At 44.9% G+C, this 18,211-nt stretch overlaps 1 protein-coding gene and 1 non-coding gene across 2 annotated transcripts in view; both read left to right on the top strand.

Moving 5' to 3' along the window:
- Window positions 1–1,870: 1,870 nt before the first annotated feature.
- The window catches only part of FAM234B (family with sequence similarity 234 member B), a 28,490-nt gene continuing 12,149 nt past the window's right edge, over window positions 1,871–18,211 (top strand). Inside the window, exons 1-5 of the mRNA XM_073327322.1 lie at window positions 1,871–1,946; window positions 11,609–12,001; window positions 13,157–13,255; window positions 15,471–15,659; window positions 17,657–17,787. Coding sequence (XP_073183423.1) covers window positions 1,910–1,946; window positions 11,609–12,001; window positions 13,157–13,255; window positions 15,471–15,659; window positions 17,657–17,787 — 849 coding nt within the window. The 5' untranslated portion in view covers window positions 1,871–1,909. The remainder of the gene's footprint in view (window positions 1,947–11,608; window positions 12,002–13,156; window positions 13,256–15,470; window positions 15,660–17,656; window positions 17,788–18,211) is intronic.
- On the top strand, window positions 3,626–3,730 carry LOC140905681 (U6 spliceosomal RNA). The gene has a single exon (XR_012156920.1). It is a non-coding gene; the product is annotated as a U6 spliceosomal RNA (small nuclear RNA).

Below are 18,211 nucleotides of genomic sequence, written 5' to 3'. Positions count from 1 at the left end.
CCAAACACAGGAGCTATGGGCTGCCACAATTAGTTGAAGTCAGCAAGCAGGCGTCTCTGTGTCCCTGGAGAGAAACAAAGGCAAAAATGGCAGCTCCTTGTTGGAACTGGGTTTGGAGTGATTTCAAAAGGCACAGAATCTGCCCCCCAAAACCAAACTCAGTTGTCAGGACAGACTCAATTTCTTTCATGTGCAGTAAATAGGATCTTCCCTCTAGGCAGAAGAGAATAATAGAGGTAAGGCTGCAGAGTGATCATTGGTGGTGGAACTTGAGCAAATATTTCCAGACTTTCTGGCACTTTAGTTTTATAAATGGCCTTCTAAACTCCTGACATTGAAACTTTTAACTCTTCAAGCTTAACTGCACATTTCTTGACTTTCAAACTTTTTTTTTGAATGACATTTTAATATTGTTGTAAATTAATGGTCTATTTGCAACCTTAGTGTTATTTTAGAAAAGTTTGTTGCTTGGGCTTAGTAAATTAGATGTGTCCAATTTATATGTAAATCAGTGCATATCACTAGCTCACATTCACAATGTAAAGTAGGTAAATTTCATTTTTCATGCTTGGTACATCACTAAAATCCCGAACACTATGCTCTGCCATCCATGCATCAAATTGCATGAATTTGCAGCACAAACTATTTGCTCTTGCTGGAATTTGACCTCACATAGCACCCCTGCCTAACTCTGAAGTTGGAGAAAGAGACTTTTTTGCATTTATTTAAACTTTGGGATACTGCGGGACAAATTGACAAGTATTGTAAACCACGGGATTGCTCAGGGCATGGGAGCCAGATGTCCGGAACACAGAAATGAAAAGTCCAGATTCTCCGACACCTCTATCTGTCTGCCTTCTGCTTGCACTCTTGCTTTCAGCTCTAATCTGTTCCAGAAGCTGGTTCTTAGAAAGTACTTCTCTGCGGGATAGCATTTGACCTCCTCTATCACAAGTTTCCTTAACGGGTATAAGACTGACGCTGTCAGATTCTCTTCAACAAAGCCCTACATTTCTATGATTCTAAAAGGCTTACATAGTCACAAAACTGTCACAGGTTTTTAACATTACCTACACGGGAGTCCTCCTGATTTCAACACTACTCCTGTGACTAAGTTAAACATATGTGTAAACGTTTACAGGATTGAGCCTCACAAACTCACTAGCGTCTGCAGCCCCACAAAAACCTCATCTGCAGCAGTAAAATGCTGCCACCACTCAACAACACTACCAAGTCTTGTACGCTGTAGTGATTTACTAAAAGATCCAGCTGCCGAAATGATTTGATTATGTGAGAATCTGTGTTTGTTTGTTTTTAAAGTAAATTTATAGCCTCACGGTTGTGAAAAAAACCTGGAAAATGTGAACCCTAAGGCTCAAAAACCAGAAGGCAAATACAAAGAACCCCACATTTCCCATTATTTAAAGCACAATCTCATGATTTTTGAACATTTGGGTCTGGTGCTGCTGACTGATGGGAAAAAAAAACTGCTGCGGTCAGTTAGCATGATCCTGGTGGCCTCTCAGTGTGGCTGACATTTGATCCCTGTCTCTCTGTATAGGGCAGAGATCAGCAGTTCTGCCTTTGCACCTTGTACAGCGGCAAGCCCAGTCTCACCCAGGCGAGTCCCACCTTAAATGTAACTGGTGGTTCTTGTCCCCCTCACCCCCCATCGTTTTATTTCATAATAGAGCTTTAACTTTAAAATAACAATGAAAGAGAAACAGAACAATAGCAACTACGAGGAGCGATGGGAACATGACCCGAGGGCTCCCTGGGCCAGGCAGGGGTCTCTGCCCCGCCCCGCGCCTCCTGTGTGCAGCGTGAGCCCTGTGTGGCCACCCGGCTAGAGAACTACACTTCCCAGCAAGCCGCGGGCCGCCGCGCATGCGCACCGTGAGCTTTCAGCATGGCCACGGTGCTGTCCCGCGCGCTGAAGCTGCCAGGTAGGGAGCGGGCTCCGCAGGGACAGGCCGAGGGGGGAGGGCGGGGCAAGGCGGGGACAGCTCGGCGGGACCCTGCGCGCAGGGGGGCCGGGACCGACTCGCGCGTCCCTTGGGGGCCAAAAACATCCGGGTCTTTCTGCGGGGAGGGAGAGACCCCCCCAGGGACATCCTGGTTCGGGCAGCTTGGGTGGGGGTCAGTGTCCGTGCCCTGAGGTGGGGAGAAAGGAGAGGGGCGGTCACTGCTCCGGGGGGGGGGGGAGAGAAGGGGAGAGAGGGGGGTCACTGCTCCGGGGGGGGGGAGAGAAGGGGAGAGAGGGGGGTCACTGCTCCGGGGGGGGGGGAGAGAAGGGGAGAGAGGGGGGTCACTGCTCGGGGGGGGGGGGGGAGAGAAGGGGAGAGAGGGGGGTCACTGCTCCGGGGGGGGGGGGAGAGAAGGGGAGAGAGGGGGGTCACTGCTCCGGGGGGGGGGGGAGAGAAGGGGAGAGAGGGGGGTCACTGCTCCGGGGGGGGGAGCGAGAGGGGGGTCACTGCTCCTGGAGTGGGGGGGAGCGAGAGGGGGGTCACTGCTCCGGGGGGGGAAGAAGGGGAGAGAGGGGGGTCACTGCTCCGGGGGGGGGAGCGAGAGGGGGGTCACTGCTCCTGGAGTGGGGGGGAGTGAGAGGGGGGTCACTGCTCCTGGAGTGGGGGGGAGAAGGGGAGAGAGAGGGGGGTCACTGCTCCTGGGGGGAGTGGGGATCACTGATCATAAGGTGTGGGGAGTAGGACCTGAGTTGGAAACAGATGGCAGAGGTGGTCCATTTGCTCATTGGATGCCCCTGACACTGTTTCTGTTAAATATCTTAGTCTCTCTGCACCCTGTCATGCACTCTTATAGTGCTATATTCTGAGATTAAGTAACAATACATTTTTGCATACTCTTTGCAATACTTTGCTTTCCATTTCCTACAGCTCATATTATTGTGGAACATATTTGATTTTGAACAGATTTAGAACAATGTTTAAATTGCTGCCTTTTAAATACCTTTTGCGGTAAACTGATGCAGTGTGTAAAAAAATAAATAAATGAAGGAGAATGAACACCTAAAAAATATAAGAAATGTTTGTCTTTGTTTCGTCTGCTAGTATGTGTCATTCCTATAAATAACCTACTCTTGGAAACCAGGCTCCAAATTAAACTTCTGTCTCCGCATTTATCTGGGTAAATATGAAAACCCTGCCAAATTTGTCTGTATAATTTCCAGTAATCTCTATGTTATCATTTGTATTAAAAATGGGAGAAAAGAAATATATCTACACCCTGGTAATAGGATATTCAAGAAAAGGGACTGTTAGTTTAGAGAAGCACGTATTTTCGGAGGCATAGATACAGCCAACTGTACATTTCTGTGAGAACATTAAAAGGGACTTATGCTGAAAACACATCTTGAATATCTGTATTTTACTGTAGAACAGGCTGCCAACGTTTTGCTACAGAACGGGTGGAGCCAATACAGGTGCCAATATTAAACCAATGGGAAAGTGCCCCATCAACCTTCATGTCTATTGCTTGCACTCAGGAAAACGAACAGAACTAGTACACCTGCTGCTGGGGCTGGGGCTCCTCCCTCCTGCTGGGTCTCACCAGCTTCTTAGTGCTCCCATGGCTTTGAAGTGAAATTCAGTAGGCAGTTGACATGGCCTTCCTCTTCAGCAGCACATATACTAAAATTGGAATGATACAGAGAAGATTAGCATGGCCTCTGCGCAAGGATGACACGCAAATTCGTGAAGCGTTTCCACTGGCCCATGAGAACCGACTGTTATGGCACCTATAAGGCCCCACCTCGAGCATTAATCAATCCAGGGCAAGGTCTTCTACCAAACTGAAGCTTGGCTCTAGTGCTTTTTTTCATTTACAGAACAATTTGTTTGTTTGATTAAAGAGGATGGAACAGTTGTTCAAAGCTGTTTACTTGGAAAAAATAAAAGTACAAAATGGGAGAGTTATAAATATGTGAGAAAAAGGAGCATTTTGCAACTGCAAAGACAAACTTCTCCCTAAATTTCTTGACTTAACTAATAATGTGTATCCACGTGCAACTGGACGGCATTAATTTGGGTACACAAAGTAAGCTATTTTTAGTTGAACGAAGGCCTTTCAAGTGCACTTACAAAAATAATCCTTCTATCTGTGCTCAAATTAATTTGTACAACTAAGAAACTACTTGTGTGACTAAAACATAGTCAAAATGTAGCTTTCAACAACCACGAAAAGTCTGAACTGTTTTTCCTATAGCTGCTTTTTCTTTCACTTTTCATTAATTTTGCAAATATGTGCTATCTTATCTCCCTAAGGGTTTAGATAGATATATGTGGAGTGCCCGGAGAGGCATCAGCCAACTCCTAACAGCAAAAAATAGAAAACAAAGTATGGCACTAAAGAGGGTTCAAAGACTATTGGAAGCAGATTCCTGCTTTTTAATCATCAAGAAAAACAGGCATTGGAAATTACACTGGTCTAAAGTTCAGGATTTGCTCTCTTCACTCTAAAACTAGTGCTAAAAAAGAGCACAGCTATTGGCCAAGAGACTGGTGATAGCTTGGTATCTCTCAAACCGGCAAACCTTTAAACTTTTCATAATGTTGACGTAGTTTTAATACAGGCCTTACTGGATGCCTCGCCTCCTATTTATAATTGCATGAATGGAGCACCTTTTCTCTCATGTGAGATCACATAGCACCCCTATGACAACCACAGCAGTAGCTTACATAGAAAAGTAATATTAGGAAAGGAGGAGATTTTTAAAGGCACAAAGTGCTGTTAGGTGCCCAGCTCCCATTGAAAGTCAGCAAGAGTTGAGCTCCTAACTCTACCTTCTGCCTTTAAAAATATCAAATACTAAGGGGGAGATTTTCAGTGTCTGGAAACAAAAAGCCTAGTAGCATGTGTTAAGTATCTTGGCCAAAGACGACCTGTAATTGGTCTATGGACCACAGTTTGGGAACCTATGCTTTATATCATTGGAAAGCTGAAAACCATTTTTGTATCTGATACCACACAAGGTATTGGATTTTCTGATCACTGATAAATCAGAACCAGACAGTGCTGGATATTCTTTTGAAGACCAGTCAACTTCTCCAAGCGCTGGTCCAGGACCCAGTAATCAGAAAGCAAATAGTTTGATCTCTGGAGAGCTTCTCAGTAAATCGTAATTCCTTAAATGGGTGAATGCTTTGACTTATACAAATCTTAGTGCTACTTATGTCTCTCTGATTAAAATTCAATTGGGGGCTTAAATAGATGGTTTGAAAGCATGGCTTACCCACTTATTTTCATGCTTGTTTGGTCAACTAGTGGGCTTTAAGTATGGTGAGTTGAAAATGTAGCTGCACAAATGATCTTGCCTGAAAGTAAAACTCGGGCACATCTCTGTGAAAATTTGGTCCAGCCCTTGGAGCGGCACTGACATGTCTGCTGCAAGAAGAGCAAAACTACTGACAGATTGTGACAATAAAATTAGAATGAGGGCTTTGACTTTGTAGAGAATCACATTTCATCGGTAATGGAAAATAGAGCCTTTCACCTTTAGGTTGTTAATTTCAGACTGGACTGTGGTCAAGGGAGATAGTAGATGGCTCAAAGGATTAAGAATATAATATGGAACGTCTAACCTATAAGTCACTGGTTCATTTTTTACCTAGGTCATTAACAGCTAAAATCCATTATTGCATCCATTAGCTTGTGTCAAATGAGTTGGGACGTCAGACCAGCAGTCCGTGAGGCTCCATGCTGATGCCAGTGCGGCACGGGGAAGTAAGAGTCAGTCTGTACACAGGCTTGTACCCAAATGTCCACAGGTGTGAATGAAAACTGGTTTAGTTTAGTGCAAGTCTGTGTGTGGACCTGCATAGATCAGAATAGAAGTGGCTTTAAAAGTCAGTTTAGATAACTGACCTTAGCTAAATGTGACACTTATCTCTTTTGGTAAGAATACGTCACCTAATGCAATGGCAAAAAAACTAAATTAAGGTAGAGCAGTGTTGCTTCGTGGCATGTCATCCTGTTGCAGAACATTGAGTTGAGCAAAACTCAAAACATCTGAAAATCAGGAATGCACAGTTAAGGTTGCCTGTGCAACCTTAACTCAGCCCTCTTTCTGCAATGCCCCACTGTGCCCCATTAATATACATACCTTTACTCTGCCAATCCCACAGTTGCTGAAATGTAAAAGTAGGTGAAACGCTTGTACAACCCATTCACTCTAACCCACAGGATTCCAACTAACACTTGCTGGGAGTGGGGAAGAGTTGTCCATGCCACCTTCCTGTAGCCTCTTTCAGCAACATCTAAATAAGCACATACACTGACCCTTGGTATTATGAGATTCAGGAAGTTGCAGATCCTGACACACTCACACCCTTAGCCAACTTCCCAGAAAGACTACTCACAGGATACCATCTCAACCTACACTTTCACTTAACCATCATTAAAGCATTAGAATCCTCTCATATTCCATTTCACTCCTGATATCCTTTGTAATAAAAGCTCTGTGCCCTGCTACTGACAAAACCTTCTTCACTTCTGCATAGAAATGGTGCATACTTCATCCTGAAGGTACACATGCACCTCTTCCCTTTCCTCACACACATGAGAGGGTGCAAAACATGGAACTTCTCATATCACAGTCACTGCTGTGTCACACTCCTCAAAGTAATCCACAGATCTCACAAACACACCTTTACCAAGCAGAGCTAACTACTGCCTCCACCATTCAGTACAGCTACACCTGACACACACGTGACCTGGAAGGCATGCAGATAATACATGCTTAGACTGTAGTCATATTCCAACTTGCTATTGATAATACCCTTTGTAATAAGAACCCTGTGCCCTGCTAATGATAGAATGTACACAATTCTGCATTGAAATGGTGCCTACTGGATCCTGAAGTTACACATGTAGCTCTTCCCTTTGCTCTCACTCATACTGGAAGATGCAAAACATAGATTTCGTTATATTATAACTACAAGTCTGCTACACACCTCAAAGTAATCCACGTCCTCCTATCACAAATACACTTTTACCAAGCAGCCCCAACTACTGTCTCCACCATTTAGAGAAGGTATATGTAACACACTGACTGCACTTTCAATGTATGCAAATAATTCCCATTGGCTACTGTCAGCTCCAAGGGAACAGAAGGAAGATTACATGGGCAATCTTTTTTGTCCTTTACTAGTGTAAGATGGAATCCTGTGGGTGAACATGAATGGGTTGTCAAAGGAGATGAAGAGCTTGTATATTTCAGCAACTATGGGGGTTGGCAGAGTAAAGTTATGTGTATTAACGGCATATTGGGACATTGTTGAAAAAGGGCAGAGTTAAGGTTGCTTAGGCAACCTTAACACTGCATTTCCTGGGTTTCAGAAGTTTTGAGTTTTGCTCAACTCAGCGTTCTGCAAGGGGACAACATCCTACCAAGCAACCTTAACTCTCCCTTAAAGTACATTTTTCCCTTTGAATTTTCTAGTTTTTTTAACAGAAAAAGGTATGCTGGTGATAGGAGTTAGGAGTCATTTAGGCAGTTGTCCATATCATGTCCTGCAATTTGCATACTGAGTCAGCTTGCCTCCACGCACACCCATCAGCTGGACCCCACCAGTCCAGACCTCGCCAACCATGCCCCTGACCCGTTCACTGCATTCCCCATTCCAACCTGTCTCTCCATCCACTACTGTACCCAGGACCTCCCACCACAAGCAAGGAACACATCTTCCTGAAGTCTTAGCTCCCTGGTATAGGAACACTTCTATTGCTTTACTTCCTCCCCTCCTATAACTCAACTCACATACAGTGCCTGGAGCGAAGGACAACTATGTTACAGTGGAATGGTATTCCTGTTCATGTTTCAGAGTGGTTGGAGGGTGGAGTTTGTGGCAGGACTGGAGAGAGAAATCACAGACAGTGTTTCTGTTCCAAGGTACTGACAGTTTTATGTTTGAGAGAAAGATCCTCTGACCCCTGTCCAATAAATGTATCCCATTGCCAAGAAACTGTGAGAAGTCAGAGTTTGCAATGTTTCTGTGTCATACAATACCCTTGTCCCAGGCATCTATGAACCCTTCAGTTTCCCAGTTAATGTTATTCCAGCACTTATTCATATCTTTCATATTATATATAGCAATTATTCAGGTGCTCAGCCAAATCAGAGAAAACTATCAAAGATCCTGGATATAGATCTCTGATGCAGTTTAAATCTGCTCTCATACCCAGATTCTGCCTGAGTGAATCTCCACAAAGTCCAGTAGATCATCTCTTAAATCGCCTGTTAGACACTGCAGCGATTCTTAAGTAACCGGTTGTTAGACACTGCAGAGAGGGCAAAATAAGGTGCCCAGTGCAGGCCACCTCTCTCCATCCAACTCAGTGTGTACTCAGCAGTCCCCATGTCATGGTGTACTCCTTGCTCTCCCACAAACTAATGCAGTCTCATAATCCAGGAATCACCCAGTATCCACACCTATTTCTTTTCCCTCAGCAGTCAAGGCATAGGTGCCAACTCCGGGGGTGCTCCAGGGCTGGAACACCCATGGAAAAAAGTTAGTGGATGTTTAGCATCCACCAGCAGCCAGCAGCCAGCTCCCCCCCTCCCGCCCAGTGCCTCCCGCTCGCCACAATCAGCTGCTCTGCAGCATGCAGGAGGTGCTGGGGGTAGGAAGAGGAGCGGGGACGGGACCTGCTCAGGGGAGAGGGCGGAACTGGTTGGGAAGAGGCAGAGCAGGGGCAGGAAGAGGCAGGACGGGGGTGGAGTGGGGGCAGGGCCTGGGGCAGAGTGGGAGTTGAGCACCCCTATAGAAAGGAGGAAGCCGGTGCCTGTGAGTCAAGGTACCTGTGCTGTCAGTTCTGAACCTTTGTGCCTTTGGAAGCACCACATTAATCTGCCCTGAGATCAGGAAGTAGCCACTTGCTCCCCTCCCCAGTGTCTAGTAAAATACAGATTTTTCTCAAACCACCAATCCGAGGTTTGCCTACGTCACCTTCTCCAAAGCCACAACCTTAACAGTGCATTTCCTGGGTTTCAGAAGTTTTCAGTTTTGTTCAACTCAGTGTTCTGCAAGAGGACAACATCCCACCAAGCAACCTTAACTCTGCCTCAGGACAGATTTTTGTCATTGAATTTCCTAGTTTTTTGAACAGGAAAAGATATGCTGGAGATAGGAGTTAGGAGTCATTTAGGCAGTTGTCCATATCATGTCCTGCAATTTGCATACTGACCGCAGAGAGGCAAGACCTCCCATATCCCAGTTTATATGGGGGGCTCAGACTGCCTTAGTGGTGCAAGAGTCCATCCCCTGCCACCCCAATCTGGGCGCACACATGGGAGGGGAGAATGTGGGGCTGACAGGTGCCCTATTTCACCCAACTCCTCTACCCCTCCCCCAAACATCCGCCTTCCCAATATCCCACCCCTCCACTCCCCCAACCTCCATTTCTCCCTCACTTGAGCCCCCAACCTCTCTCCACTCTCCCTTACCACCTGTCCTCATTTGGCTCCCTTCCTATAACCCCCCCTTTCTTCACTGCAGCCCCAAATCCCTTTCTCCCACTTCCTCTCCCCTCCCTGGAAGCATTCATATGTCTATTTTCCCCCTCAAAAACCTTGATTACATTTCCTCCAGAATAAAATTGCCATCCATGACTCACAAATTGCAGCAATCTCTGGTCACTCAGTCCAAAACTCCTTTGGTTTTAGGTGGGGGCTTGTGATTAATTTATCCTTCAGTATGTTAATTGAAGGATGAGTTCACAGCCGTGAGTCTCAATGAGGTCTGTGATTCATCCAGTCATTAATACCTCTCAGTTTAACAGTACAAGGCAGCAGAAGGAAACTGGGTTTCCAGAGGAGCCTGTAAGGCAGGAATCCCTTTGTCAAATGATCCAAAATTTGGGTCACTAACCCTACTCTGCACTGTCCTGAGGCACACAAAATTTCAAAGGAATCTGATTAAACATGTAGATTTTAGAGACTTAGAAAGATCAACCTTTAAACAGAAGTTGTGACACAGCTTTAACTATCACGGCGCTTCTATGTCACTATAATGTTGCCTTAGCTAAGGCTGCTTCTATTTAGAGTGAGGCAGTTAAGGATTTACTGTGACTTAACAGTGTTATTTGATTGGCTTTTGCATTAAAAAAATCCTATAGTTTACATTAAAGTTACAATTTCAGACATAAGAAAGGAAAAAGTGAAGGTTCTTTTATGGTAGATTGGGTGCACTTCCAACATTTCTACTGGTTGGAGAGATATTACTGGTTTGGCTGCTAAAACTGATAGAATCTTTCCAAACTGAAGAATTTAAGGATGGCTGTTGCAATGTCAACTCTGCTGTGTAGCACAGACTGCATATTTTATACATTTAACAACATGACAGTTACGTACTAAGCTGTGCATTTAAAGAGAAAAACAGAAATAGGAAAAATTACTTCTGAGCAGTATGGTTGAATTAACTTTACCATGAGAACCTAAAACTTTCTGATTTCTCTTCTTTGGATCATTCCCATTCATCATAGTATCGGAGGGTGAATACAATACACGTTTTTGCAATTACCATGTATATATTATTTATGTCTTGCAAAGTGTTCCTTTAAACACCTGGAGGCACAGTTTAGCATCTGGCATCACAGCTCGTTCCTGTGGAAGCAGCTATGATGTCACAGAAATTTAGATTGTGACATCACTGAGTGGATCAAGGAGGAGGAACAGAAGAAAAATGAGATATAGAGAGAGGACCCTGCCATGGATACACTATAAAGGCTACCAAGTGAGGAAGGGCTCTTTCATGATTAGAGCTTTGAATTAGGAGATTGCTGAGGAGAGTCTGGGACTTAGGTATGCAGAGGGTTAAGCATGAAGATATGTAGGGTTGGCAGAATTCAATTTTTTTAAAAAAGTTTTTGACAGATATTATCGATGTTTATTTTTAAGCATTTTTTTATTCTTATCAATTTACATTTTCACAGGTGTGGAAAATTATGGGGGGGAATCCGACATTAGTGGGGGTCCACCAATAATTGTTTAATGACACTAGATGTTAAGATTGAAAAAGTTAAAGTTTTATAACCACTCAAACACAAATTGTCAACGTCACATGTCAAAATACACAAGATAAATATCTTTAAATCCAAACTCTAATAAGCTCACAAGTAGCATTTTTCTTACTGTGCCTCTCTGTAAATTTCAGCTGTTATCGATGGAAATATTTTTTCATGGGTTTGTGTGTGTACGATGAAATCAGCGCTTATCAACATACACAAATGAGATTCTAATCTTTCCAAGCCTAAAGATATAGTATGATAGCTCCATGGAACTGTTTCTCATTACAGACCCCCAAAATTAGAGGAAATTAAGCAAATCCTGAATTGTTTTTTGCCTTGGGGAACTAAACTGTTCGTTTTCTTGTAGCCCCCACTCTGAGACCTGGTGGATGTGCATGGACCCCACCTTCTCCCTTACACCTCATCCCCTCCAACCATGCCCATCGTCTGAGTAGACACAAAATACAGACATCCTGTCTTCTCTCTCGCACTCTCCTCCCTTTGGGACCCAAAAGTGCAGAGAGCTTGTTCTTTCTTTCCTTTCCACCAGCCATGCTTGATTCTCTCTCCCTGCTTCTCTCCTCAGGAAAAAAGAGCCCGGACCTAGGGGAGTATGACCCCCTCACTCAGGCTGACAGTGATGAGAGTGAAGATGACCTTGTGCTCAACTTGCAGAAGAATGGGGGAGTCAAGAACGGGAAGAGCACCCTGGAGGAGGTGCTGGACCCAGACTCAGAAGTGGAGGTCGAAGTGACAAAGCAGCGGCTGTCAGAGAGTGTCCCAGATGGGTACCCTGCAGAGGCCACTGGCAGTCTGGAGCAGAAGGCAACCTCCTCCCTGATGCCTTACCTGCGCACAGCAGTCTTTTTGCTTACCATGGTTATCTCCATGATTCTGGTGCTGGTGTGCGCCTTTCTCATTCCTTGTCCTCCTAGAGACTTGCATAACACCTGGAACCGCAACCTTGGCCAGGAAGCAGGTGAGAGACCATCAGGAACAGCAGCTGTGTGAGATTGGGCAGGGGGTAGCTCACAGGGTGGATGTGGGGGAAAGACCCACCTGGGAGAGTTTGTTTAGAGCAGAGGAGCAGCAACTTAATCCTCTTCACCACTGCATATGCTCTGAGGCCATAAACAGGCATATGGCTGATGCACCTAGCCTTCCTCTGATCCCTATTAAATATGGTACATGTCTCAGGCCAGTCCGAGATAAATCTGTTGTCCAATAAGGTCTTACTTTCTCCAGTGCCAAAAAAATAGCAGGGTTCTTCTGACTCTCCTCCCATGTCACCCCTCTGCCTGGATGGCGTTACCCATTTTGGAATTTGCCCCAGATATAGATGGGCTAGTCCACTTTGGTCCCCATCACTTCCTTATCCAGAGATTACACCCCACAAGCTCCTCCATTCACGCGGGGTGTGGGGAGGCAGAGACAACCCGAGCCTGCCAATAGTGGGGGGGCAGAGTGAGGTCAGCTGGCTTCAGTAGTGTTAATGAGCATGCTCAGTACAAGCCAAGCAGCAAATCTGGGTGGGGGGATATGACGTGTTGCCTGGGGTGGGGAGGAATGGATTTTCCTTTGTGTCTGCAAATTGCCTTAACTAATGTTATTTCCTCTGCATATTTCTCTCCCTGTTAAATCTATAAATCAATAATTTAAATGTTCTGAGGTCTTTGTCCCTCCTCAAACAGTCATAGAATAGCTAGCTAATCTGTGGTATTTTCTAAAGTGCTTCCCCTCTTATATCTCCATTGAGACAGAATGATTGGTGACGTGATTCTGTTAGGCCCTGATGTGATACTATTCCTTTTTCTTCTTTCCTCCTCCCATTTGTGGGCTCTGAGAAGCCAGTCAGATGTGGTGCCAGATCACTGCAGTGGATGCAGATAATTCATCTCTGCTGGCTCCTGTAGGCCCCTGCTGGATCTCTGGCTGAGCCTGGTGCTGGAGCTGTGCTGTGTGGGGAGGGACATAACAGCTGGGGGAACAGTGCTGCTTCGGTAATCTCCTGTGGATTCCATGATGGCTTGTTATTCAGACCCCTTTTCATTCAGGCTTGTCCTCATCCCCATTATACAGAGTGGGTTTGGCAGCTATTCTGATAGCAGCTCCTGATTTGCTTTGACTGTCACAGGTGGAGTGCTGTTCCCACTGGAGCTCTCCGATGTGAATGGTGATGGGCTCCCGGATATCCTGCTCTCCTTCACAGCCCTGATGAATGCTAGCGTATTGGGTAAGGTGTTATCTGCCGACTTTGCTTCGCCAGTGATGCCAGCCTTGATGGCTCTTTTGTTGGGTTGTCTAGTGTTTTTTTTCTTATTTTTCTCCCTGTGAGCCTTCATGGGAGGAGTTCCCGTAACCATCTGCGGAGTTGCCACATTGTCCTCCTTCAGACCTCTCCTTAAAACAGCTCACTTCTGCTGTGAAAGTCCCAGCTGATATATTGATTGACAGTAGTAATGTTACTGCGCCTGGCTGTTTAATGTTAAACAGCCCACTCCCCCTCAGCAGGCTGCTTTTAATTTCTCTGCTAACATTTGCATAAGAACACATGGGATAACCCATCAGAAGTCTAGAAATAACTTAGCTTGTCACTGAGTGCTGCTGGTTTCCCACTGCTCCAAGCTTCCCGTTTCTGGAGCTTCCCAGCTGCCATTGTACTGCATCTCCACAGACTGTCTTCACCTCGTAGTGACATGAAATCTGTTCCAGTCCCAGAGAAACAGTCAAGAAGCAAGGCTCCATTATGCTGGAGTGTATTGACAATATCTGGTGCCTAATTGCAATGATTGGTGTAATACAAATACAGATAGAAAGGAAATTTTCCCTCCCCCATGGCAGAGTGCTACATAAGTAAGGCCCCATGTACTCCATTACAAGTGAGATGTAAATTCCACACCAGGGTCCCTGGTGTCCAAGGAATTCTGGTGCAGCAGATAGAAAATCCGATGGCAGGTTCATTTCAATTAAAAAATTGTGATTGTACTGAATTAAATATGAAAATGAATCATTCAACCTGTGTGGTATTCCCCGTGTTCTTTATTTTACACTGTTCTCACATTTTCAGTTTTCAACATGAAGCAGATTTTTGTACTGGCCTCACATTAACTGCACTGTAGATGCTGTTAGGGAGAAGTTGGAAGTTTTGCCATCTGGATAAGACCTATGTGGGGCTCTTAGATGTGGAGACTAATAAGCACATTAGCTGGATGTTTCTGCTAAAATGATCAACAGTATGTGTGATGTTAGGCTGACATTAAACTTATCATCATTAGGTATTAAAGTCAACATTTGATTAAAACATATTGGGGTACTTCATACTCCATTTAGCTATTATTTTGTGCTGTCTGCAGACTCAGGCAGACAACACTGTTTGACACTGATTGCATGCTTTCAAGGTGTTTTTCACAACAATGAAGGCTAGAAACATGGAGGGGGGGGGATCAAAAAATAAAAAACCTAGATTGTGGAGCAAAATTCTGCTGCCACAGAATCACAGAACATACAGGACCCTGTGCATAACTAGCCAGGTTCCTAATAGAAGGGTAGTTGCAACTTCCAAGCATTAACCATTGGCCAGCAGAAGAATAAGCATTAAAAAGAACAATAGTCTAGTCTGGTGTGACAACAGTTAGGGTGATGAATTGAATGGACCAATAGTTGCTCGGGTAGGGCAAATATTATGTTCCTTTGCCAACCAAGAACAGAAATGTAACTTCAGGTGTTTCTATGGACAGTTACTGCCAGTCCTATTCCTGTGAGCTAACAAGGGACTGAAATAACCAAACTCATGGGATTCTTGTGAATGTTACCACTTTAATCTTATGGCACCTTAGAGACTAACAAATTTATTTGAGCATAAGCTTTCGTGGACTACAGCCCACTTCATCGGATGCATAGAATGGAACATCTAATAAGAAGATAGATATATATACATACAGAGAACATGAAAAAGTGGAGTAAAAGGCTAATTAATTAAGACGAGCTATCGTCAGCAGGAGAAAAAAAAACGTGTGTAGTGATAATCAAGATGGCCCATTTAGACAGTTGACAGGAAGATGTGAGGATACTTAACTTTAGGGAAATAGATTCAATATCATCTTAATTAATTAGCCTCTTACTCCACTTTTTCATGTTCTCTGTATGTGTATATAGATATCTTCTTACTAGATGTTCCATTCTATGCATCCTATGAAGTGGGCTGTAGCCCACAAAAGCTTATGCTCAAATAAATTTGTTAGTCTCTAAGGTGCCACAAGTCCTCCTGTTCTTTTTGCGGATACAGAATAATACGGCTGCTACTCTGAAACCACTTTAAGCTTGTCCACTTGGGGACAGCACAGAGTAGCAGCATAACTGAACAGCGTGTCCCCCTGAGATCACTCTGCCTTTTTCCTCTCTTTCCTTTGATTGCAAAGGACCTCACTGTCCCTCTTGTGTGTCTGCAGGTGTTTCTAGGCCATCAGTAACTGTCATGGCCCTTTCTGGTATGAACGGCAGCACCCTGTGGTCCAGCCACATTCCAGAAGAGACTCGGAGTGTGCAGTGTAAAGGACTGATTCTCACCGCCCCAGCTGAGCCTGTCTGCCTTGTGACTGGAACATCCAAATTCCTCAGCCTTCTCCATGCCTCCTCAGGTAGTTCCAGGCATGAATGTGTGGATGAACTGATCACCTGGAATAATTCAGCACCATGGTAACAACAGAGGAACAAGTCCATAGCTAAAAGAAAACTGCAGAGTAATACAGAAGATGATCTAATCCAGGGGTTCTCAAACTGTGGGTCAGGACCTCAAACTGTGGGTCGCGACCCCATTTTAATGGAGTTGCCAGGGCTGACTTAGACTTGCTGGGGCCTGGGGCTAAAACCAAAGCCTGAGCCTCACCGCCTAGGACCAAAGTCCAAGCCTTGGGCAGCGGGGCTTAGGTTACAAACCCACTGCCTGGGGCACAATCCTTTGGGCTTTGGCTTTGCCCCCCTCTCCACCGGGGACGGTGCGGCTCTGGCTTTGGTTTTGCCTCCCCAACCTCCCACCTGCAGCAGAGGGGCTTGGATGGGCTAGGGCTTCGGTCCCCTCTCCTGGGGTTGTGTAGTAATTTTTGTTGTCAGAAGGGGGTCACAGTGCAATATAGTTTGAGAACCCCTGATCTACTCATTAACAAATATTGAATTACAGGGAATAATATGTAATGTAATCCTTTGCACTTCATTAATGTAGCCCTATAACATCCCTGTGATATAGATAAAGGATATAGGAGTCATTTCACCTACCATTGAAATGTAGCCACCTCTTGAGTGGAATGCAGCAGCTGTTTCACAACAACACAGATGCACTAAACATCATATCTAGAGAAAGAGGTGAGGAAGTATGCTGTAGCCAGTTACATCTTCAGGAGAATTTAGGTGGATAAAAGTATTTACCAGATCTGAGTGAATATTGCATTTTTAGTCATTTTGATTATGTTGACGCTCTTTTTATGTTTACCCTTAATGGACATCCTTGCAACTGAATTTGCGAGCAGAAATGTTCATGGGAACAGTGAATTTTAGGCAAATGTTGGAGAATATTCTTGGAGCTTGAATGAGTATTTGCAGTGGAACCTTGGGTCTAAGAGTTTTACTCATGCAGTTGGGAACATAGAAATGTTCCATGACTTCTGTGCCCAGTGAAAAATAACCACCACAGCTTGACTTTCAAACGGTTGTTATGAATTAATCCGGTGAGACTGTTTACATGCGTAAGTGTTTGCAGGGTCAGGTTAGTCTCTCTGAACTCAGTACTACTGCTGGTGTGAGTACAGTTACTTGTGTGCCTAAGCATTTGCAGGATCTGGCCCTAACTTTGTTCTGTACTTTGGAGGGGTGAGGGGGCTTTCCCACAGCAGAAGCGGGAGAAAAGAATGTTAAAATGTGATTGTAAAAGGATAGTAATTGGCAGAGGGACTCAGAGGGCAGGGAGAGCATCTGGAATTACTTCGAACTTGTTTTTTAATTTGGTTAAAAAAATTGCGAATCCTCTTTTACTGGGCCCTTACGCGGGTCCCCACTGACAAACCGTGTTTAAAATCACTTCTGCTTGCATGCCTTTATCCCCCCATGTGGAGAAGATAAAGATGCAACAGGGGCTCTTTCTGGTTGGAAATTTAACTGAGACACAGATTTCCATTTCCAAAATCTGTCCCTCCAACTATGCGTTCCCATCTGTTCCGTTCCCTGGGAGTGGCTGCATAGCCGTGACATCAACAATCACACTTTACTACTGGCCAGTTAGGACAACTGGTGTCCTGCAAAGCCTCTCTCTTATTTAGGATCTGATCCTGGCAGTTGAACCCCAGAAGAGTTGCAGTTTCAGAATCAGACCCTGATAGAGATGTCAGTACACAAATAAAGCAAAGCATTGGCAGGGTGAGACTCAAGAGCAGTTCACAGCAGTGGGGAGGGAAGAATTCTGCTTTCCACTGTGTGTGAATTCCACAGCCACCAGTTCTAGGTTGGGCTTGTTACTCATGCTGTTGGGCGACAGTGCCTTCTCCCCCTTCCTCCTTCAGGAAGGTTTAGTTGGACTCCCTGGGGATTCTCATGAATTCTGCTTTCTTGAAGTGCTGCAGTGCTCAGATGTTCTCTCCTCCTATAGGGAAAACCATCTGGACATTGAACCCAGCCCACCTGCCAAGTGGGACCCTGGCTGCACCAGCCGTCATGCTGCCAGATTTGGATGGGGATAAGGTTGGAGATCTGGTGGTTCTGGCCATTGGAGAGACCCAGGTATGATACATCCCCACTAGAGCTCTGAATGGGCCTGAATCTTTGGAGGGGGAGCAGGGCCATGGTCTAAAGAGAGTATAGTGGGGGAATGGTACAAATTCCTTCATCCAAGTAGTTTCCTTACCTCACATTCCCCTTAGGTACAAACCTGGCTTCCTTCTCTTGCTCTGGAGAACAGGATCAAGAAGTAATGACATTGTCTCTATCTTTTATCAGCTGACGAATGTCATTGTTGAAGTAAAAAGAAAAGGAGTACTTGTGGCACCTTAGAGACTAACCAATTTATTTGAGCATGAGCTTTCGTGAGCTACAGCTCACTTCATCAGATGTTGATGTCACATTCAACATCTGATGAAGTGAGCTGTAGCTCACGAAAGCTCATGCTCAAATAAATTGGTTAGTCTCTAAGGTGCCACAAGTACTC

The sequence above is a fragment of the Lepidochelys kempii genome, chromosome 1 (genome assembly GCF_965140265.1).
Source record: "Lepidochelys kempii isolate rLepKem1 chromosome 1, rLepKem1.hap2, whole genome shotgun sequence".
NCBI classification, from domain to species: domain Eukaryota; kingdom Metazoa; phylum Chordata; order Testudines; family Cheloniidae; genus Lepidochelys; species Lepidochelys kempii.
Note: the sequence above shows the minus strand (reverse complement) of the source record. Positions and strands in the feature narration are given on the sequence as shown.